Source organism: Bos indicus, chromosome 28, assembly GCF_029378745.1.
Source record: "Bos indicus isolate NIAB-ARS_2022 breed Sahiwal x Tharparkar chromosome 28, NIAB-ARS_B.indTharparkar_mat_pri_1.0, whole genome shotgun sequence".
Taxonomy (NCBI): Eukaryota; Metazoa; Chordata; class Mammalia; order Artiodactyla; family Bovidae; genus Bos; species Bos indicus.
In genome coordinates this window covers 15,949,945-15,968,604 of record NC_091787.1, presented here as the reverse complement: position 1 = coordinate 15,968,604, position 18,660 = coordinate 15,949,945, and the positions used below count along the sequence as shown (strand labels likewise).

The window sequence follows — 18,660 nt, the reverse complement described above, 5'->3', positions numbered from 1 at the left end:
TCTAACAGTGTCTGAACTTGCCCCATTGATCTCACGCCTTTTGAGAAGGAAATGCACAGGAATCCTTGCTTAATACAAGCTCTTCCTCCAGACTGCAAAATGAAAGATGAGATGCACACTGATCTGAAATCTAACTTTCCACTTATTTATTATGTGAGTCTCAGAATTACACTTTTAGAACTAGAGTTTGAAGGGAACAGCTACCTACTCCAGTGTTCTGGCCTGGAGAATTCCATGGACTGAAGAGTCCATGGGGTTGCAAAGAGTCAGACATGACTTGAGTGATTTTCACTTCACTTTGAGTGGATCAGTTCAGTTCAGTTCAATTCAGTCGCTCAGTTGTGACTAACTCTTTGCAACCCCATGGACTGCAGCACGCCAGGCCTCCCTGTCCATCACCAACTCCTGGAGTTTACTCAAACTCATGTCCATTGAGTCACTGATGCCATCCAACCATCACATCCTCTGTCGTCCCCTTCTCCTACCTTCAATCTTTCCCAGCATCAGGGTCTTTTCCAATGAGTCAGCTCTTTGCATTAGGAGGCCAAAGTATTGGAGTTTCAGCTTCAACATAGTCTTTCCAATGAATATTCAGGACTGATTTCCTTTAGGATGGACTGCTTATATCCTTGCAGTCCAAGGGACTATCAATAGTCTTCTCCAACACCACAGTTCAAAAGCATCAATTCTTTGGTGCTCAGCTTTCTTTATAGTCCAACTCTCACAGCCATACATGACTACTGGAAAAACCATAGCCTTGACTATGGATGGACCTTTCTTGGCAAAGTAACATCTCTGCTTTTTAATATGCTGTCTAGGTTGGTCATAACTTCTCTCCCAAGGAGTAAGCGTCTTTTAATTTCATGGCTGCAGTCACCATGTGCTGTGATTTTGGAGCCCAAGAAAATAAGGTCTGCCACTGTTTCCACTGTTTCTCCACCTGTTTGCCATGAAGTGATGGGGCTGGGTGCCATGATCTATTTTCTGAATGTTGAGCTTTAAGCCAACTTATTCACTCTCCTCTTCCACTTTCATCAAGAGGCTCTTAAGTTCTTCTTCACTTTCTAACATAAGGGTGGTGTCATTTGCATATCTGAGGTTATTGATATTTCTCCCGGCAATATTGATTCCAGCTTGTGCTTCATCCAGCCCAGTGTATCTCATGATGTACTCTGCACATGAGTTAAATAAGCACAGTGATAATATACAACCTTGACTTACTCCTTTTCCTGTTTGGAACCAGTCTGTTGTTCCATGTCCAGTTCTAACTGTTGCTTCTTAACCTGCATACAGATTTCTCAAGAGGCAGGTCAGGTGGTCTGGTATTCCCCTCTCTTTCAGAATCTTCCACAGTTTGTTGTGATCCACACAGTCAAAGGCTTTGACATAGTCAATAAAACAGAAGTAGATGTTTTTCTGGAACTCTCTTGCTTTTTTGATGATGCAATGGATGTTAGTAATTTGATCTCTGATTCCTCTGCCTTTTCTAAATGCAACTTGAACATCTGAAAGTTCACAGTTCCTGTACTGTTGAAGCCTGGCTTGGAGAATTTTGAGCATTACTTTACTAGCATGTGAGATGAGTGCAATTGTGTGGTAATTTGAGCATTCTTTGGCATTGCCTTTCTTAGGGATTGGAATGAAAACTGACCTTTTCCAGTCCTGTGGCCACTGCTGAGTTTTCCAAATTTGCTGTTATATTGAGTGCAGCACATTCACAGCATCAACTTTTAGGATTTGAAATAGCTCAACTGGAATTCCATCACCTCCACTAGCTTTGTTTGTAGTGATGCTTCCTAAGGCCCACTTGACTTCTCATTCCAGGATGTCTGGCTCTAGATGAGTGATCATACCATCGTGATTATCTTGGTCGTGAAGATCTTTTTTGTCCAGCTCTTCTGTGTATTCTTGCCACCTCTTCTTAATATCTTCTGCTTCTGTTAGATCCATACCATTTCTGTCGTTTATCAAGCCCATCTTTGCATATGTTTCCTTGGTATCTCTAATTTTCTTGAAGAGATCTCTAGGCTTTCCCATTCTGTTGTTTTCCTCTATTTCTTTGCACTGATCACTGAGGAAGGCTTTCTTATCTCTCCTTGCTGTTCTTTGGAACTCTGCATTCAAATGGGTATATCTTTCCTTTTCTCCTTTGCTTTTTGCTTCTCTTCTTCTTTTCAGAACTATTTGTAAGGCCTCCCCAGATAGCCATTTTGCCTTTTCACATTTCTTTTTCTTGGGGATGGTCTTGCTCCCTGTCTCCTTTACAATGTCAAGAACCTCTGTCCATAGTTCTTCAGATACTCTGTCTATCAGATTTAGTCCCTTAAATCTATTTCTCACTTCCACTGTATAATTATTAGGGATTTGATTTAGGTCATACTTGAATGGTCTAGTGGTTTCCCTACTTTCTTCAATTTCAGTCTGAATTTAGCAATAAGGAGTTCATGGTCTGAGCCACAGTCAGCTCCTGGTCTTGTTTTTTCTGACTGTATAGAGCTTCTCCATCTTTGGCTGCAAAGAATATATCAGTCTGATTTTGGTGTTGACCGTCTGGTGATGTCCATGTGTAGAGTCGTCTCTTGTGTTGTTGGAAGAGGGTGTTTGTTATGACCAGTGTGTTCTTTTGGCAGAACTCTATTAGCCTTTGCCCTGCTTCATTCTGTACTACAAGGCCAAATTTGCCTGTTACTCCTGATTCTTGACTTCCTACTTTTGCATTCCAGTCCCCTATAATGAAAAGAACATCTTTTTTGGGTGTTAGTTCTAGAAGGTCTTGTAGGTATTCATAGAACTGTTCAACTTCAGCTTCTTTAGCATTACTGGTCTAGGCACAGACTAGGATTACCCTGATATTGAATGGTTTGTCTTGGAAATGAACAGAGATATTTGTGCCATTTTTGAGATTGCATCCCAGTCTGCATTTCAGAATCTTTTGTTGACTATGATGGCTACTCCATTTCTTCTGAGGGATTCTTGCCCACATTTGTAGATATAATGGTCATCTGAGTTAAATTCATCCATTCCAGTCCATTTTAATTTGCTGATTCCTAAAATGTTGACATTCACTCTTGCCATTTCCTGTTTGACCACTTCCAATTTGCCTTGATTCATGGACCTGACATTCCAGGTTCCTATGCAGTGTTGCTCTTTATAGTATCGGACCTTGCTTCCATCACCAGTCACATCCACAACTGGGTTTTGTTTTTGCTTTGGCTCCATCTCTTCATTCTTTCTGGAGTTATTTCTCCACTGATCTCCAGTAGCATATTGGGCACCTACCAACCTGGGGAGTTCATCTTTCAGTGCCCTATCTTTTTGCCTTTTCATACTGTTCACGGTGTTCTTAAGGCAAGAACACTTAAGTGGTTTGCCATTCCCTTCTTCAGTGGACCACATTTTGTCAGAACTCTCCACCATGACCCATCCACCTTGGGTGGCGCTCCATGGCATGACTCATAGTTTCGTTGAGTTAGGCAAGGCTGTGGTCCATGTGATTAGGTTGGTTAGTTTTCTGTGATTGTGATTTTCAGTCTGTCTTCCCTTTGATGGAGAAGGATAGAGGCTTATGGAAGCGTCTTGGATCAGTGTCCTCATATTATCATATTCTTCTTCCTTCGTACTCCAGCTTCTCTGCTTTTTGAGAATGAAAATATTGAGAGGTTGAGGGAAAACCGTGATCAAACAGAGTCATTTGGATCCTTCATGATGAAAATGTACTGTCTAAACATTAGGGGAGGTGGACATCCTATTATAAGGTTTTGAATGGATGGAAAAGATTTTCTTTTTAAAATTACCTGGGTATTTATGCCCCTTATTTGAATCTTCAAAGCATAAAATGGGCTGTGTCTTACCTGTTTTTATTTGTCTCTGAAGGGGTTAATAATAATCCCCTGTGGAATTTCTGGAAAGATGAAAAGAAGTAACATATTCATAAAACATTTACAGCAGTGATGAACATAAAATAGGAGCTCGATAAATGGCAGTCCCTCTTTTTTTTTTTTTTTTTTTTTTTATCAGATGGATACGACTGTCTGTATTCTTCCTGCTATAGGATTAGAATTAGGCCGGGAGCATACTGGAGGAAGAGGGAGAGCTTGGAGCATTTAGGGCTTCAGTTTAAAACAGCAACAACAAAGCAATGGGGGTTGACATTGCATTGTCACCCACTGATGAGTTTATGTTGCTTGTCACTTGGATGACAATTGGTAGTCTGTAATCAATTTCAAGGACCCTAAAAATCTAACCCAACCAACCCATTTCCTACAACTCAGTTGCCTGTGACTTTAGTAAAGCCAGCTGCTGTCGGTCCCCAGCATTCTGTCCCACTAGGCGTATCCTGTGGCCTGGGATAGCCCACTTCCTGCTTCTGCCCTTCTCTTCCTGCCTTTACTCACACACCCTCCATTCAGCATCTACCAGATCTACAGTCCAGTGCGCTACCCTCTTCCTCTGTGCTCCTGTGATAGCACAGAGGAAGGCATTTGTAATAGCACAAAGGCATTTGTAATGCCTTTCACACATCTTCTCTCCTGGTGGTGCAGTGGAGAAGTACCTGGGCTTTGCAACCTGACCTTGTGGGTTCTAATCCAGATTCCACCACTAATTAAATGTGTGAGTTTTGAATAGTAACTCTGAATCTGTTTTTTCATCTATAAACTGGAAACAGTAGTACCTGCTTCATAGGGCTGAGGATTAAGTGAGACATTCAAGCACAGTGTGTAGGACATGCAAAACAGTCAATCTTTGTAAACCAGCAAGAGGAGTACAGGATTTGTGTCCTTGTTTTTATCTTGGCCTTATCTGCATTACTAGAGACTAAATGCCTCAAAGGCATAGTTGGCTTTACTCCTAACATAGGCCCTTGCCCAGCGTTCCACTGTCTCACCACTCAAAGTGGGGTGCAGGTCGCCTGGGGGCTTGTTGTTCATGCAGAATCTCAGGGCCTGTGCCAGACCTATGGAATCAGCATCTGCATTTTCACAGGGTTCCAGGTATTTGAGAAATACCACACTTGATAAAATGTATCCCTTGAAATTTGAGAAACACTGCACTCATTCCTTGAATTCACTTGCTGAAGCTGATATTTTAATTATGCTAGTAATAGAAAAACAGACATTAAATGCTCTATGATCAGTACTGCCGTTACATCGCTGGCATTTATTTATTAGGATCCTTTAGATCAGTGGTTTTCAAAGTGTGTTCCCCAGACCAGCAGCATCAGATTCACTTGGGAACTTGTCAGAAATGCAAGTTTTCAGGTGATTCGAGAGCACCCCCCAGGTTAGACCCACTGTTTTAGAACATTGGGAAGCAACCAGAAGTACCATGCTAATAATGAGCATCCCCTTCTTCCTGCCTTGTTGTTTGATTTCTTCTCTTCCATCTCTTTCAAGAAGCAAGCCAGTTAAATATTATATCGTTTCCTTTCTGTGTTTGCTGGATACTTGCTGGTGCACATACACGTCTTAATGTCTACCTGGCAGACTGACATATGTCAAATACCTTTTCCAGTGTACGGAATACACAACCTATATGGCTTATCTGCACTCCCTGTATTGTGTTTTGTTTTGTTAATTTTATTCATTTTTTGAATAGGTGATAGATGTACGTGGTATAAAATTCCCAAGGTACAAGAGTTTACCGTGAAAAGTAAGTCTCCCTGCTTCTTACTCCAGTAATAGAGTTCCTTTCTCCAAGGGCAATCACTGAGCTTCCATCACAGACATTTATTGAGCACCTACTATGTGCCAGGCACTGTTCTTGGGCACTGATACGGAACGAGACAGAGGAAAACCCCTGCCTTCACAGAGCTGACATTTCATTTACCGATTTCTCGTTGTATGTGTTCAGTAGCACAGAATTTGGCAGTACTTAAAAGCAGGACTCTGCAGTCAAACCAACTGATTTTAAATCCAATATTCCCCATGTTCTAAGTGATCTCAAGCTATTTATTCTACCACTGTGACCTGGGTTTTCTTTATCCTGAAATGGAGATAGCAATTCTATTCTCGACGGTTGTGGTGAGAATTATACTTGTAAAGCACCAAACAGTGCCTAGAACAGAGTAAATGCTCAATAAATACAGGTGTTGATTATAACGATGTGATCTCATTCTACTGTTCTATAATGTAAACTAGAAATGGCTAGAGGATTTATTTTCTAGTAGTATCCATTTCCTCTCTTTGCTATCTGATGATCAAAAAAAATCACCTTTTTTCAGAACAAGCACAATAAATTTGCCCTCTCAATTCTGATCATTATCAGATTGATGATAAGACTGACTTCTATGAAGTAATCAACCTCTTTTTAAAAATCACTAGAGCATAGAGACTGTCTTCCTCTTCTTTTTAATCCAGCTTTAAAAAAAAAATCCCATGTAATTTGGAGGTTTGTCTACTATTATTTCATTTGGAGGTATTTTGTACCATTATTTTCAGCTTTTTAATGTTATAAAGTACATTCCTTGGGGAGAGTCTGCATTTCACATCAGAGGGATTAAACACTTATAAGCAAAGTTTCTGACAATACAATTTGATATAGTTACCGTAAGGAACATTTTTTGTGATTCTAGTCCCCAACCAGATAGGAAAACAACTTTAACCCCTGGAAAAGTAACAAAAGTATTCCTCAATGACAGTCTTAAGAGAATTATACTTGGAAAAGATTAAGATGTAAAGATTAGAAGGAACAAAAAGGGGGAAAGAGAGAAGAAAAGAACTCCTAGGGCTTGAAAACATTTACATATTAAGCCAAGGACTGTTTCATTTATTTAGCCTAAAAAAGTATTAGTGGGCATAATGAAAGATTGCAAGGAAGTTGTGTTAAGTTTATTCCCCCAGGTACTGATCCTGGACCAATGAGCTGAATTCCGAAAGGGAATGTGACCGACCACAGTCGTGATAACCATTTAATATATTCTTTTTCCCCTTTGTCCCTGATTATATTTTGTATCATTTCCTGGCAGACTGGGTGTATGGATCTTTGAAAGGTTGACTGTAGTATAGGAAGCCTCTTCTCTTCACCTTGTCATGGAAGAAGGACTAGGAGGAGGGGTACCTGGGGAATGGAACTGAAATGCCTCTGAGGTAGATTTGGGGTGTTTTGTATTCTCCTTTAAACATTTTCCTGCCTCTGATATTTTATTGTCAAAAATGGATTAACACAGGAACATCAGGGCTTGTAATTTTGAAAGGCATAAAGTCCCTTCTGGGATTCCCAGGTGGCTTAGTGGTAAAGAATCCCCCTGCCAGTGCAGGAGATGCCAGAGACATGGGCTGGAAGATCCCTTGGAGGAGGAAGTGGCAACCCCCTCCGGTATTCTTGCCTGGGAGATCCCACGGACAGAGGAACATGGTGGGCTACTGTTCAAGGGGTCTCAAAGAGTCAGACACAACTGAGTGCGCACGCAAAAAGTCCCTTCCAAACAGGCGAGGCTTCCTTGGGTGGCGCTTGCCCATGTGCTCTTCTCAAACTTTGTCTGTACTAATCACATACCCCACTGCGGAGCTCACTCTGACCAGGGGTGCGTTAGGCAACCGGCGTGTGACCGCTTTGCCTGACTCCTGCAACTTGTCATTTCTCATCCGCCTCTGTTCCCACTACTTATTACCTTAAACTCAGTGGTTTAATTTAGTATCATCATCTCTCATGGTTGTGTGAGTTAACGAGGCTCAGCTGGGTTCTTAAGATCTTTCAGAAGTTTGCAGTGAGATAGCAGCTGAGGGTAACTTGATGGGATGTTCCATGTGGCAGCATCATTCAAGGGTCTGTCACCTCGACTGGGATGGCCAGGACAGCTGAGAACTGACTGGCATCTCTGTCCATAGGGCTACCTTGACTTTCTTTACACCTTTACAAGAGGTGGCCTCTTGGTACTCAAATTTCTTGCCTTGGGATTGACTCCTCCCCTTTGGAACGAGCGCTCCAAAGAGACTCAGGCAGAAACTGCAAGGTGTCTCTGAACTCAAAGTTCAGAGTCATGTAAAATCACTTCCTCTGCATTTTACTGTTCAAAAATCAAACCAGCTCAAATGTCAACAAGTGCAGTATACAAGGCATGGATACCAGAAACTTGGTTCACTGCGTGGGGTAGAGAGGGCATCTTTAGACACGAGCTACCACACCCTCTTTGCCAGAAAATAGTTAGACTTACCTTCAACACAATGGTTGTGCCATTGCACCAGATGCTTCTAGGAAACATAAGCCCACACAAGTACTTGGTGGTGGTGGCTTAGTCACTAAGTCATGTCTGACTCTTGCGACCCCATGGACTGTAGCCTGCCAGGCTCCTCTTTTCATGAGATTCTCCAGACAAGAATACCGGAGTGGATTGCCATTTCCTTCTCCAGGGGAACTTCCAAACCCAGGAATCAAACCTGGGTCTTCTGCATTGCAAGCAAATTCTTTACTGACTGAGCTATGAGGGAAGCCCTGCACAAGGACTTAGTAAGCTAAAATTTATGGGGTTTGGTAATGTGTATTTTAACTAAATATATCTGATATTGTATGAGTATTGTTTGTTCATAGAATTGCTTTTGTTGGCTTATATGCATTTGTACCTGTTGGTCAGAAGCTGCTACTAATAAAAATATTTTTGGATTAGAGTAGTTAACCAGACACTCAACACAGTTCATCTATTCCTTTCTAACCTTTGGTATAGTCGTGTATTTTACTATACAATAATTATGGAATATTTTGTTTATTAAAATGAGTTGTATTAATGTTATTCATCCATTCATTCAATCAACAGGTATTTGTTGAGTACCTGTGATGAACCAGGCTCTGTGTCAGGCAGTGAAAAGCTGGGATACTTGGTGCTATGTTGGGATTTTGCCCTGACTAGTATCAGTCTTAGCATTTTAAATATTAATTATATGAGTTCATGCGTTCATATGTTTGGGCACTAAAGAAAGCAGATGTTACTGAACAATAGTAACAGTTAGTGCTGACTACACCTTTCTTTGTGCGTTATTTCACTGAATCCCCCCAAGAGGTCTTAGGACAGAGGCAGCGTTGATATCCAAGGTTCAGTAGAGTTTGAAAGTATGACTCAAGAGTCAACAGTATTCCTACTACACTAAACTGCATTAAAATAACACCTTTATTTCTAAATTCCGTGCCTTTTAAGAAATATTTTCACCATTCGAAAATGGTGACTGCATAACTACTTAATTACGGTTACTTGATATTCATAAGACCACTTTAGTCATTGGCCAAATGTACTGACAGCTCCCATCCCCATCCCAACACTGGGCTTCTGTAGGCTTCATACTGAGCATTTCTGAGGCCTAAGAAGGAGATGTAAAAAAGGATAGAAACTTACTGAAATTTTACTGTATCCCAGTCACCAAGCATGGCATGCCAGAAGAGTACAAAGCTGCTATGGCATGTAGATGGGGGAAAAAAGTAAAATCATCAAGCTATTTAATAAAAGCAATCATGAATTCCAAAAATACTGATGGAGCACTTACAATATGGCAAGCCTGGGACAACGTGTGTTCTTACTCTCCCACGGGAGAAACCAAGCAGACGTTGTTCCTGCCAACACACTCTGATATGGGAAACCCACATGAGAGACACTCCAGAGGGTGAGTGGAGGGTGAGAAGAGTTCTGCTGCTGCTGCTAAGTCGCTTCAGTCGTGTCCAACTCTGTGCGACCCCATAGACGGCAGCCCAGAATCAAAGGCTGGAGAAATTACTCAGGTGAAGAAGGCGGGGTGAAGGTTCCATCAAAGGAAGACACCCTAGGTAGTGGCTCAAAGTCTAAAGACGTCCAGAAATTCTAGGGACTGAAAGAATTCTGTGTAACAGAAGGGCAGGATGAGTGTGGAGGGGTGGCCAGACAGAAGTTGGTCAAGAAGTCACGAAGAAGGAAACTTTTCTTGCAGTCCTTGTTAGGAAGCTTGAATGAGTGACCACCGTTGAATCAGACTTTGCTGAGTAGTTTGGGGGTGGGGGCTGTTTGTTTGTTTCGTTTTCTGGCCGTACCGTGTGGCATGTGAGATCTGAGTTTCCTCACCAGGGATCGAAATTGTGCCCTCTGCCTTGGAAGCACAGAGTCTTAACCACTTGACTGTCAGGGAGGTCCTAGTATGTTGGATTTTAAGTGCATCTGTGGCAAACAGGTTAAAGTTCAGACATTTTCTCCATTTTAACCATGACTTCCTCTTCCATTCTTCAGAGTTGGAAATGATTCTTTTTATTATGTTTATATTACTATTGGGGAGGGAGATATTTTTCAATATGTATCAGGCATTATAAATGGCTTCCCTTCTCATTCTGGGTATTTACAATGTTGATTACAGCCGGGAGGATCGAATTCAAACGCCAGGTGTCATATCGTCTGAATATTAGATGAGTCATTATTTATGCATTGATCCAGGAACAGCAAATCTGTTCCCCACCTCATCAGTTCTACAGATTCATGCTTCTGCATATTTAGGTAACCGTGCAAGAGATAGATGCAAAATATGAAAAGATGCTGCACACCTACTTCCTCCAAGACAATGTCGAAACCTTTTTGCCCTTTCTAGCCTGATTGTTCAGCTGTTCTGAGAGAAAGCAATTGAAATTGCCTCTCCTGAGTGCCCAGATGGCAGATGCAGAAGTCCCACTAGTTTTTCCCTCCACTGCCAACAGAAACAGGGTGGAGCAGCTGGGAAGGGAGGCCAGGAGGCCCAGAGAGAGGAGAACAGTGGAACAATGCAGTGACAGAGGCTCCTTCTCAGCTGCCTCTAGCCCCTTGCAGCCAAGACCTCCCCAGCCAACCCAAGCTCCCTCCGCCTCTCGCCTTCTCCAGGGACTCCTCAGGGAAGGAGGACCAGTTAGTGACTTTGATCCCATCAGAGAGATGAAAGAGTTCGTGCAGGAGATAAAACAGAGCCTCCACTCCATTCCCCCTGCTTGTCTCACTTCTCCTTTCCTCCCACTCGAGAGAGAAACAGCAGTGATGAGTGCTTTCTCCAGCGCTGCTTGGAGAGCTCTTGCTGCTTCTCTCTGCCCCACAGTTTCCCAACCTCAACCCGAGGGCAGGCCCTCCCTCCCCCTCTCTCTCTCTTTTTTTCCCCTCCTTCCACCTGACAGGGACCATAAATAACCCAGGCTCCTGGTGTTTCCAGCTGAGAACAAAAAGTTATAAAGTTTGCCTGGAGCTCTCTGCCACTCCCTGCCGGGGCCACTTCTTTGTTTTCTTCTCCTGTTTTTCCTCTCTACCTGCTTTGCCCGTTTCTCTCTTCAGGTTGGAGAAGAGTCGCCTCCCCATTAAGTGCAGTGGCTCGCTTGCTGGCTCTCCCTAGATTTCAGGCTGTCTCGGCTACCCGGATTAGGCACCGGGCACTGGTATCAAATTACCGAAAGTCTACTCTGGAGCAGTCCTCATATTTACATACAAATAAGTCTGGGGCTCGCATTTATGTCACCATTCGGTTCTGCTAGAGGCTTGCCAGAGGAGTTGTTAATCCAATCAGAAGGAGTTTTAAAAGGATGTCTTCGGAGTGATCAAAAAGGATCTTGATCTCAATGAAATGTGGCCAGATTTGGGGGGATTTTTTTTTTTTTTTTTTCCATCTGAAAAGCTGAAAGTCTGTTAACACTGATGAATAGGAAAAGATGTGTAATTCTTCACTTGCCGGCGAGGAGACGAAGATGCTGAGAGGAACTCGGAGGTGGTGGTGAAGACTGTGGATCCAACCCAGGGATTGGTTTTTTGGGGGCTGATCTGGAGGTAGATTCTAAATCACTGTCTCAGGAATTCCTGGAAACATCAGGAAAACATTTGAGCAGCCCAGCCTGGTGGAAATGGCTTTAACACAGAGTAAGATCTTTCTTTAAGTTGTACTTAGTGTGTGCTGTTTCTGTTTCCTCCACAGTAAGTGTGCGAATAGCCCAGCTGTAAAGTAACTTAAAATAATCTCTTGGTTCTGGGTAGCTGTAGAAAGCTGATCTGTTTAGTTTTTACACTTGCAAAAACGGTAGCTGATGATGTATTTTTAGACTTGATTGGTAGTTTAAAAGCTGAGCTCTTGTGGTTTCCTGAGTTTAAATGAATGGAAATTATAAACGATGCTGAATGAAGGATTGGAAAATAGAGCTGGAGTGGTGAAATCGCTTACCTTTGAGAAAACAGAAAACATAACACGCCTTTGAAATCCTGTTCAGCCAGCCAGGCTTGTATCCAGTAGAACGAGAGTCGAGTCATAAAAAGGAGAAAAGAGTTTGCCTATTTGTGGAAGGAACTTTTCCACAGCCCATGCTACATTTTGTAAAGGATGGGAAATGTCCCAGAGGGCAAAAGGCATCTGGAAAACCTGCCCGGTCACTCCTGGAATGTGTTTTTTTTTTCCGCGTGAGATCATGTTATGCCTGTGTAGCTAGCAAAAATATTCTATGCACTTACTCTGTATAGATGGTTCGAGAACAATTTGCTTCTTTCCAGCTGTTGAAGCCCCGATTTGATCTCTGTTGAGGGTAGAGCCACTTTCTGAGCAGGGTTCAAGCACCCGGGCAGCTGTCCTGAGCTGTTCATTTGATAGATTTCGAAACAGTTCAATGTGGATGTGTTTCAAGGTTCCCCAGTTGAGCAGTTCTAATTCAAATTAAATCACTTGCCAGTTATTTACATAACCCCAAACTGAAATCCTGGTTGTGAGAAAACCATTTAAAATAAAGTTGGTTCTCTTCCCACATAAAATTTCCAGAACAGGGAAGAAGAGATGCCTCTTATTTTGCAATCCAGGTCCATTCAAACAAACTGCCCTCATCATGGTCGGGCCAGGAAAACTCGAGCTGACACAAGACATGAACCTTTCTAGTCGGCTAGGGCTTGAGGCGGGGACAAGGAGATATGGAAATGTTTAAAAATTGGTACCTAGTGCCAGGAGCTCTTTCTGCTGCTTAAATCCACTCTTGAAATGATGAACTAACCTCTACCTATACTTTCTCTTTCTAAAGGGCAGTTACAAATATTATCCAGGGGATGGGGGGAAATAAACATGAGAAAATGGATGATTAGCTAATGACCGGAGGAGCAGTTTTCTCCCCAGACAGACACATTTTCAGAAAGGAAGCTTCTGATTCGGGCTTGCTTTGTACATCCGCAGGTGAAGATGCAATGACAGGCGACACGGACAAGTATCTTGGGCCACAAGACCTTAAGGAACTGGGCGATGATTCTCTGCCTGCAGAGGGCTACATGGGCTTTAGTCTGGGGGCCCGTTCTGCCAGGTATTTCACTGTTGCTCTTTACTCACAGTTAATTTAAAACAACCATGATGTCATAAACTGAAACCATTTTCATTTTTCACATTATCCCCAAAAGTGCCCTCGGGGTAAGGATGTGAATTTGGTGAAACGTACACATGCTCTGCTATTTTCTTTTGTGGTTTTCAGTCTTTAATTTTATGTGAGTGAACGTGTTAATTGTTTGTTCTGTTTTTCCCTACCTGGCAGTCATGCTTCAAGCATAATGTAGCAAAAGAGTGCACTGACAGAGTGAGGAAAACCAATCTGGGTCACATGTTTTAAAAATAAGTTTTGTTCCATAGTGAAAGAAAAATCCCATTTTCCCATAAGTAAGAAATATTTGTGTTGATTGTTCACTATACTCTTTTCATGACTGAAGGAACAATTTATGATTGTGACTTTTCTTAAAAGAGTGGATTCTTGGGAAAAAATACGTATCGCTTATTGGAATTGTCTAGCAACTGTGTGAGCATCTCTTCGAAAGCTCTGCCATTTGTTTACAAGGGACATGTTAAAGGTGAAACGGTGACTTGATCAAAAGTCAGAGGCAGGAATGGTGGCAAATTCAGGGCTGAAAACTGAAGCATAAAGCTTTAGTACATGGAAAACCTTGGCTCCAGCCTGACCTGGTTGAAAGGAACAGGACCTTGTCCAGAATTTGGAGACTTCTTTTCCCTGGTTGGATTAACAGCATGTGTGCTGACAGTCAAGTTATTTTTAAGCTAATAATTAAACCTTCTGAGTTAGAGCCCTGGGGACATTTTCCTATAGTTTAAAAGTTTGTTGTAAAAAGTTTCGTTGTCTGATAGTAAATGGCACTTCCCACAAAGTAAACCTGGGAGTTTATTCTCAGTGTCGTTGATACGGATAGTTTAGACTCAGAATTGATTTTTCTTTGAGTCAGTCTTTTTTTTTTTTTTCTTAATAGAATTTGAAACCTCATGTAACTTAATCAACTTTTGACTTTATACATATATTTATAGAAGGCTTTAAAAGCTTATTGCAGCAGGTGTCATTAATGACAAGAGGAAAATGAGTTTCTAGAAACATGTCATATCTCAGTTAATCACAGATAACAACAAGTTACAGCTGAAAATATGCAGAATCTTAAAGGACCTTAAGGAAAACTTCTGTTTAGAGACTTAATAGCTTTAGTAATCCAATAACTAGCTGATTCGCTTCCTCAGATAATACATAGAAGCTACATTTCATGACTCAGTCATTTGCGTGTAGGGGATTGTAGCAGCTGACCTCCAGTGAGAGATGAAACCAGAATATTGTCTCTTATAAACTTTCCACAAGACAGTTGTGAGGCTTTCATACTTCTAGTCTGGATTGCACCATTCCTCTTTGTTGCTATTATATGTAACTCATTTTTTGACATTGGCAACTGATGTTATGCTCAGAGGCAAATTTAAAAAAATCTCTAAAGCTGATGTGTTTTTTAAAGTACTCTTAGAGTATTACCCAGTATAATATTCTGAGTGTAACATTTAAAAAGGAATACATTAAATGTGTAACTCATCCAACCATAACATTTTTTTTTCTTTTTTCCTGTCTGATTTTTTTTTTGCTTTCTACTTCTCCTGTTTTTTCTAAAAATACTTAAAAATAGTCCCAAGATCAGGTAAGAAGATATGACGCTTTGATGGTGTTTCTCCGCCTTTCCCAGCTCATTTTCTCGTCTTTGTTTTCTCGGCATTGTGCTGTGCTGTGCTATGCTGCCATGTGCTGCTTCTTTTTTTATTTCTCTGCTCAGCTTTAGAAAATCAGTTTTGCGATTTGAGAAAATAAGCAAGTAGCTAAATGTGTAATAAATAATGTTACTTATGCAAAGTTGACTGAATACATGAGGAATTTATTTCCCTTAGCATAAAAGTTGTGTAGTGCATGAAGTAACTGGAGAGATCGCCCTGGGTTTATAGGCAGAGTCTTGACTGGGAGGACTGTTTGTTTGCTGAGTGCTGTTATCTTTGAAGTGTGCTAGGCACATAAACTTCAGAATTCTGAGGCATGTGTTTTTCTAACACTTCCTCTGCTTAACACTTAGGGTATACCGATGGCTAAAAATAATATCGTTGACCTCAGTGAAAAACAGTGTAATGCTTTCCAGACCCTCATGCAAATAATCTCTCATTTAAGTAGCTGAAAGCACTTCGATGTGTTAGGATTCACGCTGAAGCTTGATGCCTTTAACGGGCTCTCCATCTGCCTAATGTAAGTTGGTCAGGAGTAGGAATTGTCAAATGAAGACATCTTTAGATGTTTCCACTGATGGCTCCCAATTCTAGGCTCTGTTCTTTCATTCACATTCCTACAGTAGTTGAAAGAAAGACGATTTTTTTTTTTAATCAATACATCTTAGATATGTTTAAGGACTAAACTTAAAATTAATGTGTAAACATTAAAAAAAACTTTTAAGTATTTGTTCACATGTACAATAAAACCATCTCATGTACCACCAATATTATTATCTACCATGGGAACCATAATTTAGAGAAATTAATATCTGTATTGATCAGTGCAGATTGAGTACATGTCCGTCACTCTGTTGGAAAAGAAAGTTCTGTTAGATAGTGTTGAGTTAGAAAGTAGAAAGACAATTCCTGCTTTTATGAAGCTTTTATTGCATCTGAGAGGAGACATGGGGTTAGAAACAGGAATAACAACAAAAGTTTGCAATAAAAACAGGGGGGAAAAAAGTGATGGGTCATGATTGGCCACTGGAGGCCCGACTATGTAAGAGGTCGGAGACACGTGGCTTACTAAGTAAGCTCTATGCAAGGATAATGCTCACTTTCTTTTTTTCCTTTTATATCCAATTTCTAATATTGTGTCCTGCCCATAAGAGTCACTTAGTAAGTATCTGCTCAAAACACTTAATAATGACTCTGTAGAATGATGTCTGTCTTAGAGAAAGTAAGGCTCTCATCCTAGGAGCACATACCGAGCCATTTGTGTAGACACTTGGAATAAAGCCTGTCATTCAGGGGCCTCTGTATCTTGATATAAAGATATCCGCTTTGGGATAGTCTGTAGTGCATCCAAAATATATCCATATATGCCTTCAGTATTCTGTGCTTGCACAAAATATTGTGCAAGCACAGAATCATTTCTTAGGTATGTCTCCTTTGCTCTTTTCTCTGACAAGCACAGACAAAGCAGGGCTGAGGCCAAAGTCTGACCAGTGTTGCCGGTAAAGATTCGAGCAGCCATGTTTGGATCAGACACTTTACTACTCCCTAGGCGGGGCCGACTTGCCGTGGTCCTTGTCCTCCACACCAGGAAAGATGACACCGAAACCAAAGGGGCTGTATGTCTACCACATTAGCTGTGAGCTTCCCCATTGCTGAGGAGCCCATTCCAGAAGGCCGGCTCAGCACTCTTGTATTCTGCAGCTGTCTTCCAAGGATGATGAGACAGGAAGCCTCAGACCGCTTTCAAAACAGGAGCCAATGAGAAGCCACCTCATGACCACCTACCTGGTAGGGAGGCAAGGGGCCTTGAAGCAGCTTCTCACAAGACTCCATGCTCTGTGTTCCTGAAGGATCACCAGGGTTCTGTCAGTGCTTATATGAGCTGCCACCCCGGTCTGCCTGGATATTATGTAGATATATGTAGATACGTGGATATATGTAGAGTTACTAGGATCCCTTACTCTATTGATTTCTTTTTTTTTTTAAATCAAAATATAACTGACAAATAAACATTATATTAATTTCAGGTACATAACATAGTGGTTCCACATTTGTATATATTGCAAAACAAGCACCATAACAGGTCTAGTTAACACCCATCACCACACATAGTTACACTTGTTCTTTTTAGGCTAACAGATTTTAAGGTCTCACTTAGCAACTTGCAAATATGTGAAACAGTATTATAAACTATAGTCAGCATGCCGTACAGTAAGTCCTCAGGTCTTACTCATTTTATAACTGGAAGTTTATACCTTTGGACCACCCTCACCCATTTTTCCCATCCCCCAAGCCTTCTTGGTATGAGTGTAGAGGTCAAGGTGGTGAGTGGCAGTTTAGGACATCAGGGGTCCTGCACTCTGGGAAGTTCAGAGACTGCATAGAATATTGAGAAGGACTAGGAAGGAGAAGAGCAGAAGAAGCAAAGCTAAAAAGAGTTCAGTAAGAAAAGGCAAGATAATCGTGTATGGAATTTGAATTTTTCACAGCCAGAAAGATGGCAAAAAAGATCATGTCAGGATAACACTTCTTGTTTCTTCATGTTTTCCATGAGAAGCAATTGCAAACCAGAGCTCTCAGTAGGTTAAACCTGCGTCTAGTTCCCAAATTCTGATTAACAGATGCATTTATAGCAACATAATTCCATTAAATAGTGTGAGACAGATGAATGCGGACCAGAAAGAGAGGAGACTCTCAAAGAAGATTTTAACAAAGAAAAAATCTCTCCAGCTATCAAATTACCTAGAGTCATCTGGTTCTTCTGAATTGTCGTGTTGGTTCAACTCTCACATAGAAACATCCAAAGTCTTCCTATATTTCATCTTCTCACAGACTGAATACCAGACAGCCTAATTTTAAACAAAACCTGATCATGAGGTTATCTAAGCTTAAGAAATGTCCTCAAGTATAAGGAAGTTCATTTTTGACCATGTCTTTTCAAGAGCAATTTTGGTTGATATTTTGAGCCATCTTGCCTGTTCCGAAAGTTGCATGCATTAATGTTCTTTTACCCATCTCATCATCATCTCCCCCTCTTGAATGGTTAACTGTAACTACAACAGCCTCCGCTCCTTCAGCTCGGATAGGTCTTACACCTTGAACCGAAGCTCCTACGCCCGGGACAGCATGATGATTGAGGAGCTACTGGTGCCATCCAAAGAGCAGGTATGTGTTTTTTCTCAAACTTTCTTTCGTTGTTAAGCTTTCATTTTTTTATGATTGAATCACACTCTTTGTCGCATGACAGAAACTCTATTTCTGCAAGTTTGATTTTGCCTTTGTAAGTCTTCCTATACTGCCAGTTAAAGACAAAGTCAGGGATTTCCCTGGCGGTCCAGTGGTTGAGACTCCACACTTCCACTGCAGGGGGCACAGGTTCAATCTCTGGTTGGGGAACCAGGATCACACGTGCCACAGTGTGTGGCCAAAAAAAAGAAAGAAAAAAAAATCAGTTGTACCATAAATCGAAATATCCCCCTCTTCTGCAGATCAGTCTCTCAGATCCCACAGAGAGGAATTTAAAGAAGTCCTAGGAAAGGCATGTATACCTATCTGATTTCTTAGTCAAGTCTTTCAGTTTTTTAAAAAAGGAGAGTTAATAATAGTGAAAGTGAAGTCGCTCAGTCGTGTCTGACTCTTTGCAACCCCATGGACTGTAGCCTACCAGGCTCTCCTGTCCCTGGAATTTTCCAGGCAATAGTATTGGAGTGGATTGCCATTTCCT

General features: G+C 41.4%; 1 protein-coding gene across 3 annotated transcripts in view; it reads left to right on the top strand.

Moving 5' to 3' along the window:
* Positions 1–18,660, top strand: part of ANK3 (ankyrin 3) — a 382,561-nt gene that overhangs the window by 252,841 nt on the left and 111,060 nt on the right. For 2 of the 3 annotated variants that reach the window (XM_070781829.1, XM_070781830.1), the window contains exons 24-26: positions 5,596–5,649; positions 13,098–13,221; positions 17,999–18,101. In XM_070781829.1, the coding sequence (XP_070637930.1) occupies positions 5,596–5,649; positions 13,098–13,221; positions 17,999–18,101 (281 nt within the window). Of the gene's footprint in view, positions 1–5,595; positions 5,650–11,144; positions 11,813–13,097; positions 13,222–17,998; positions 18,102–18,660 lie in introns of those variants that run through there. The other variant, XM_070781831.1, reaches the window with a different exon arrangement.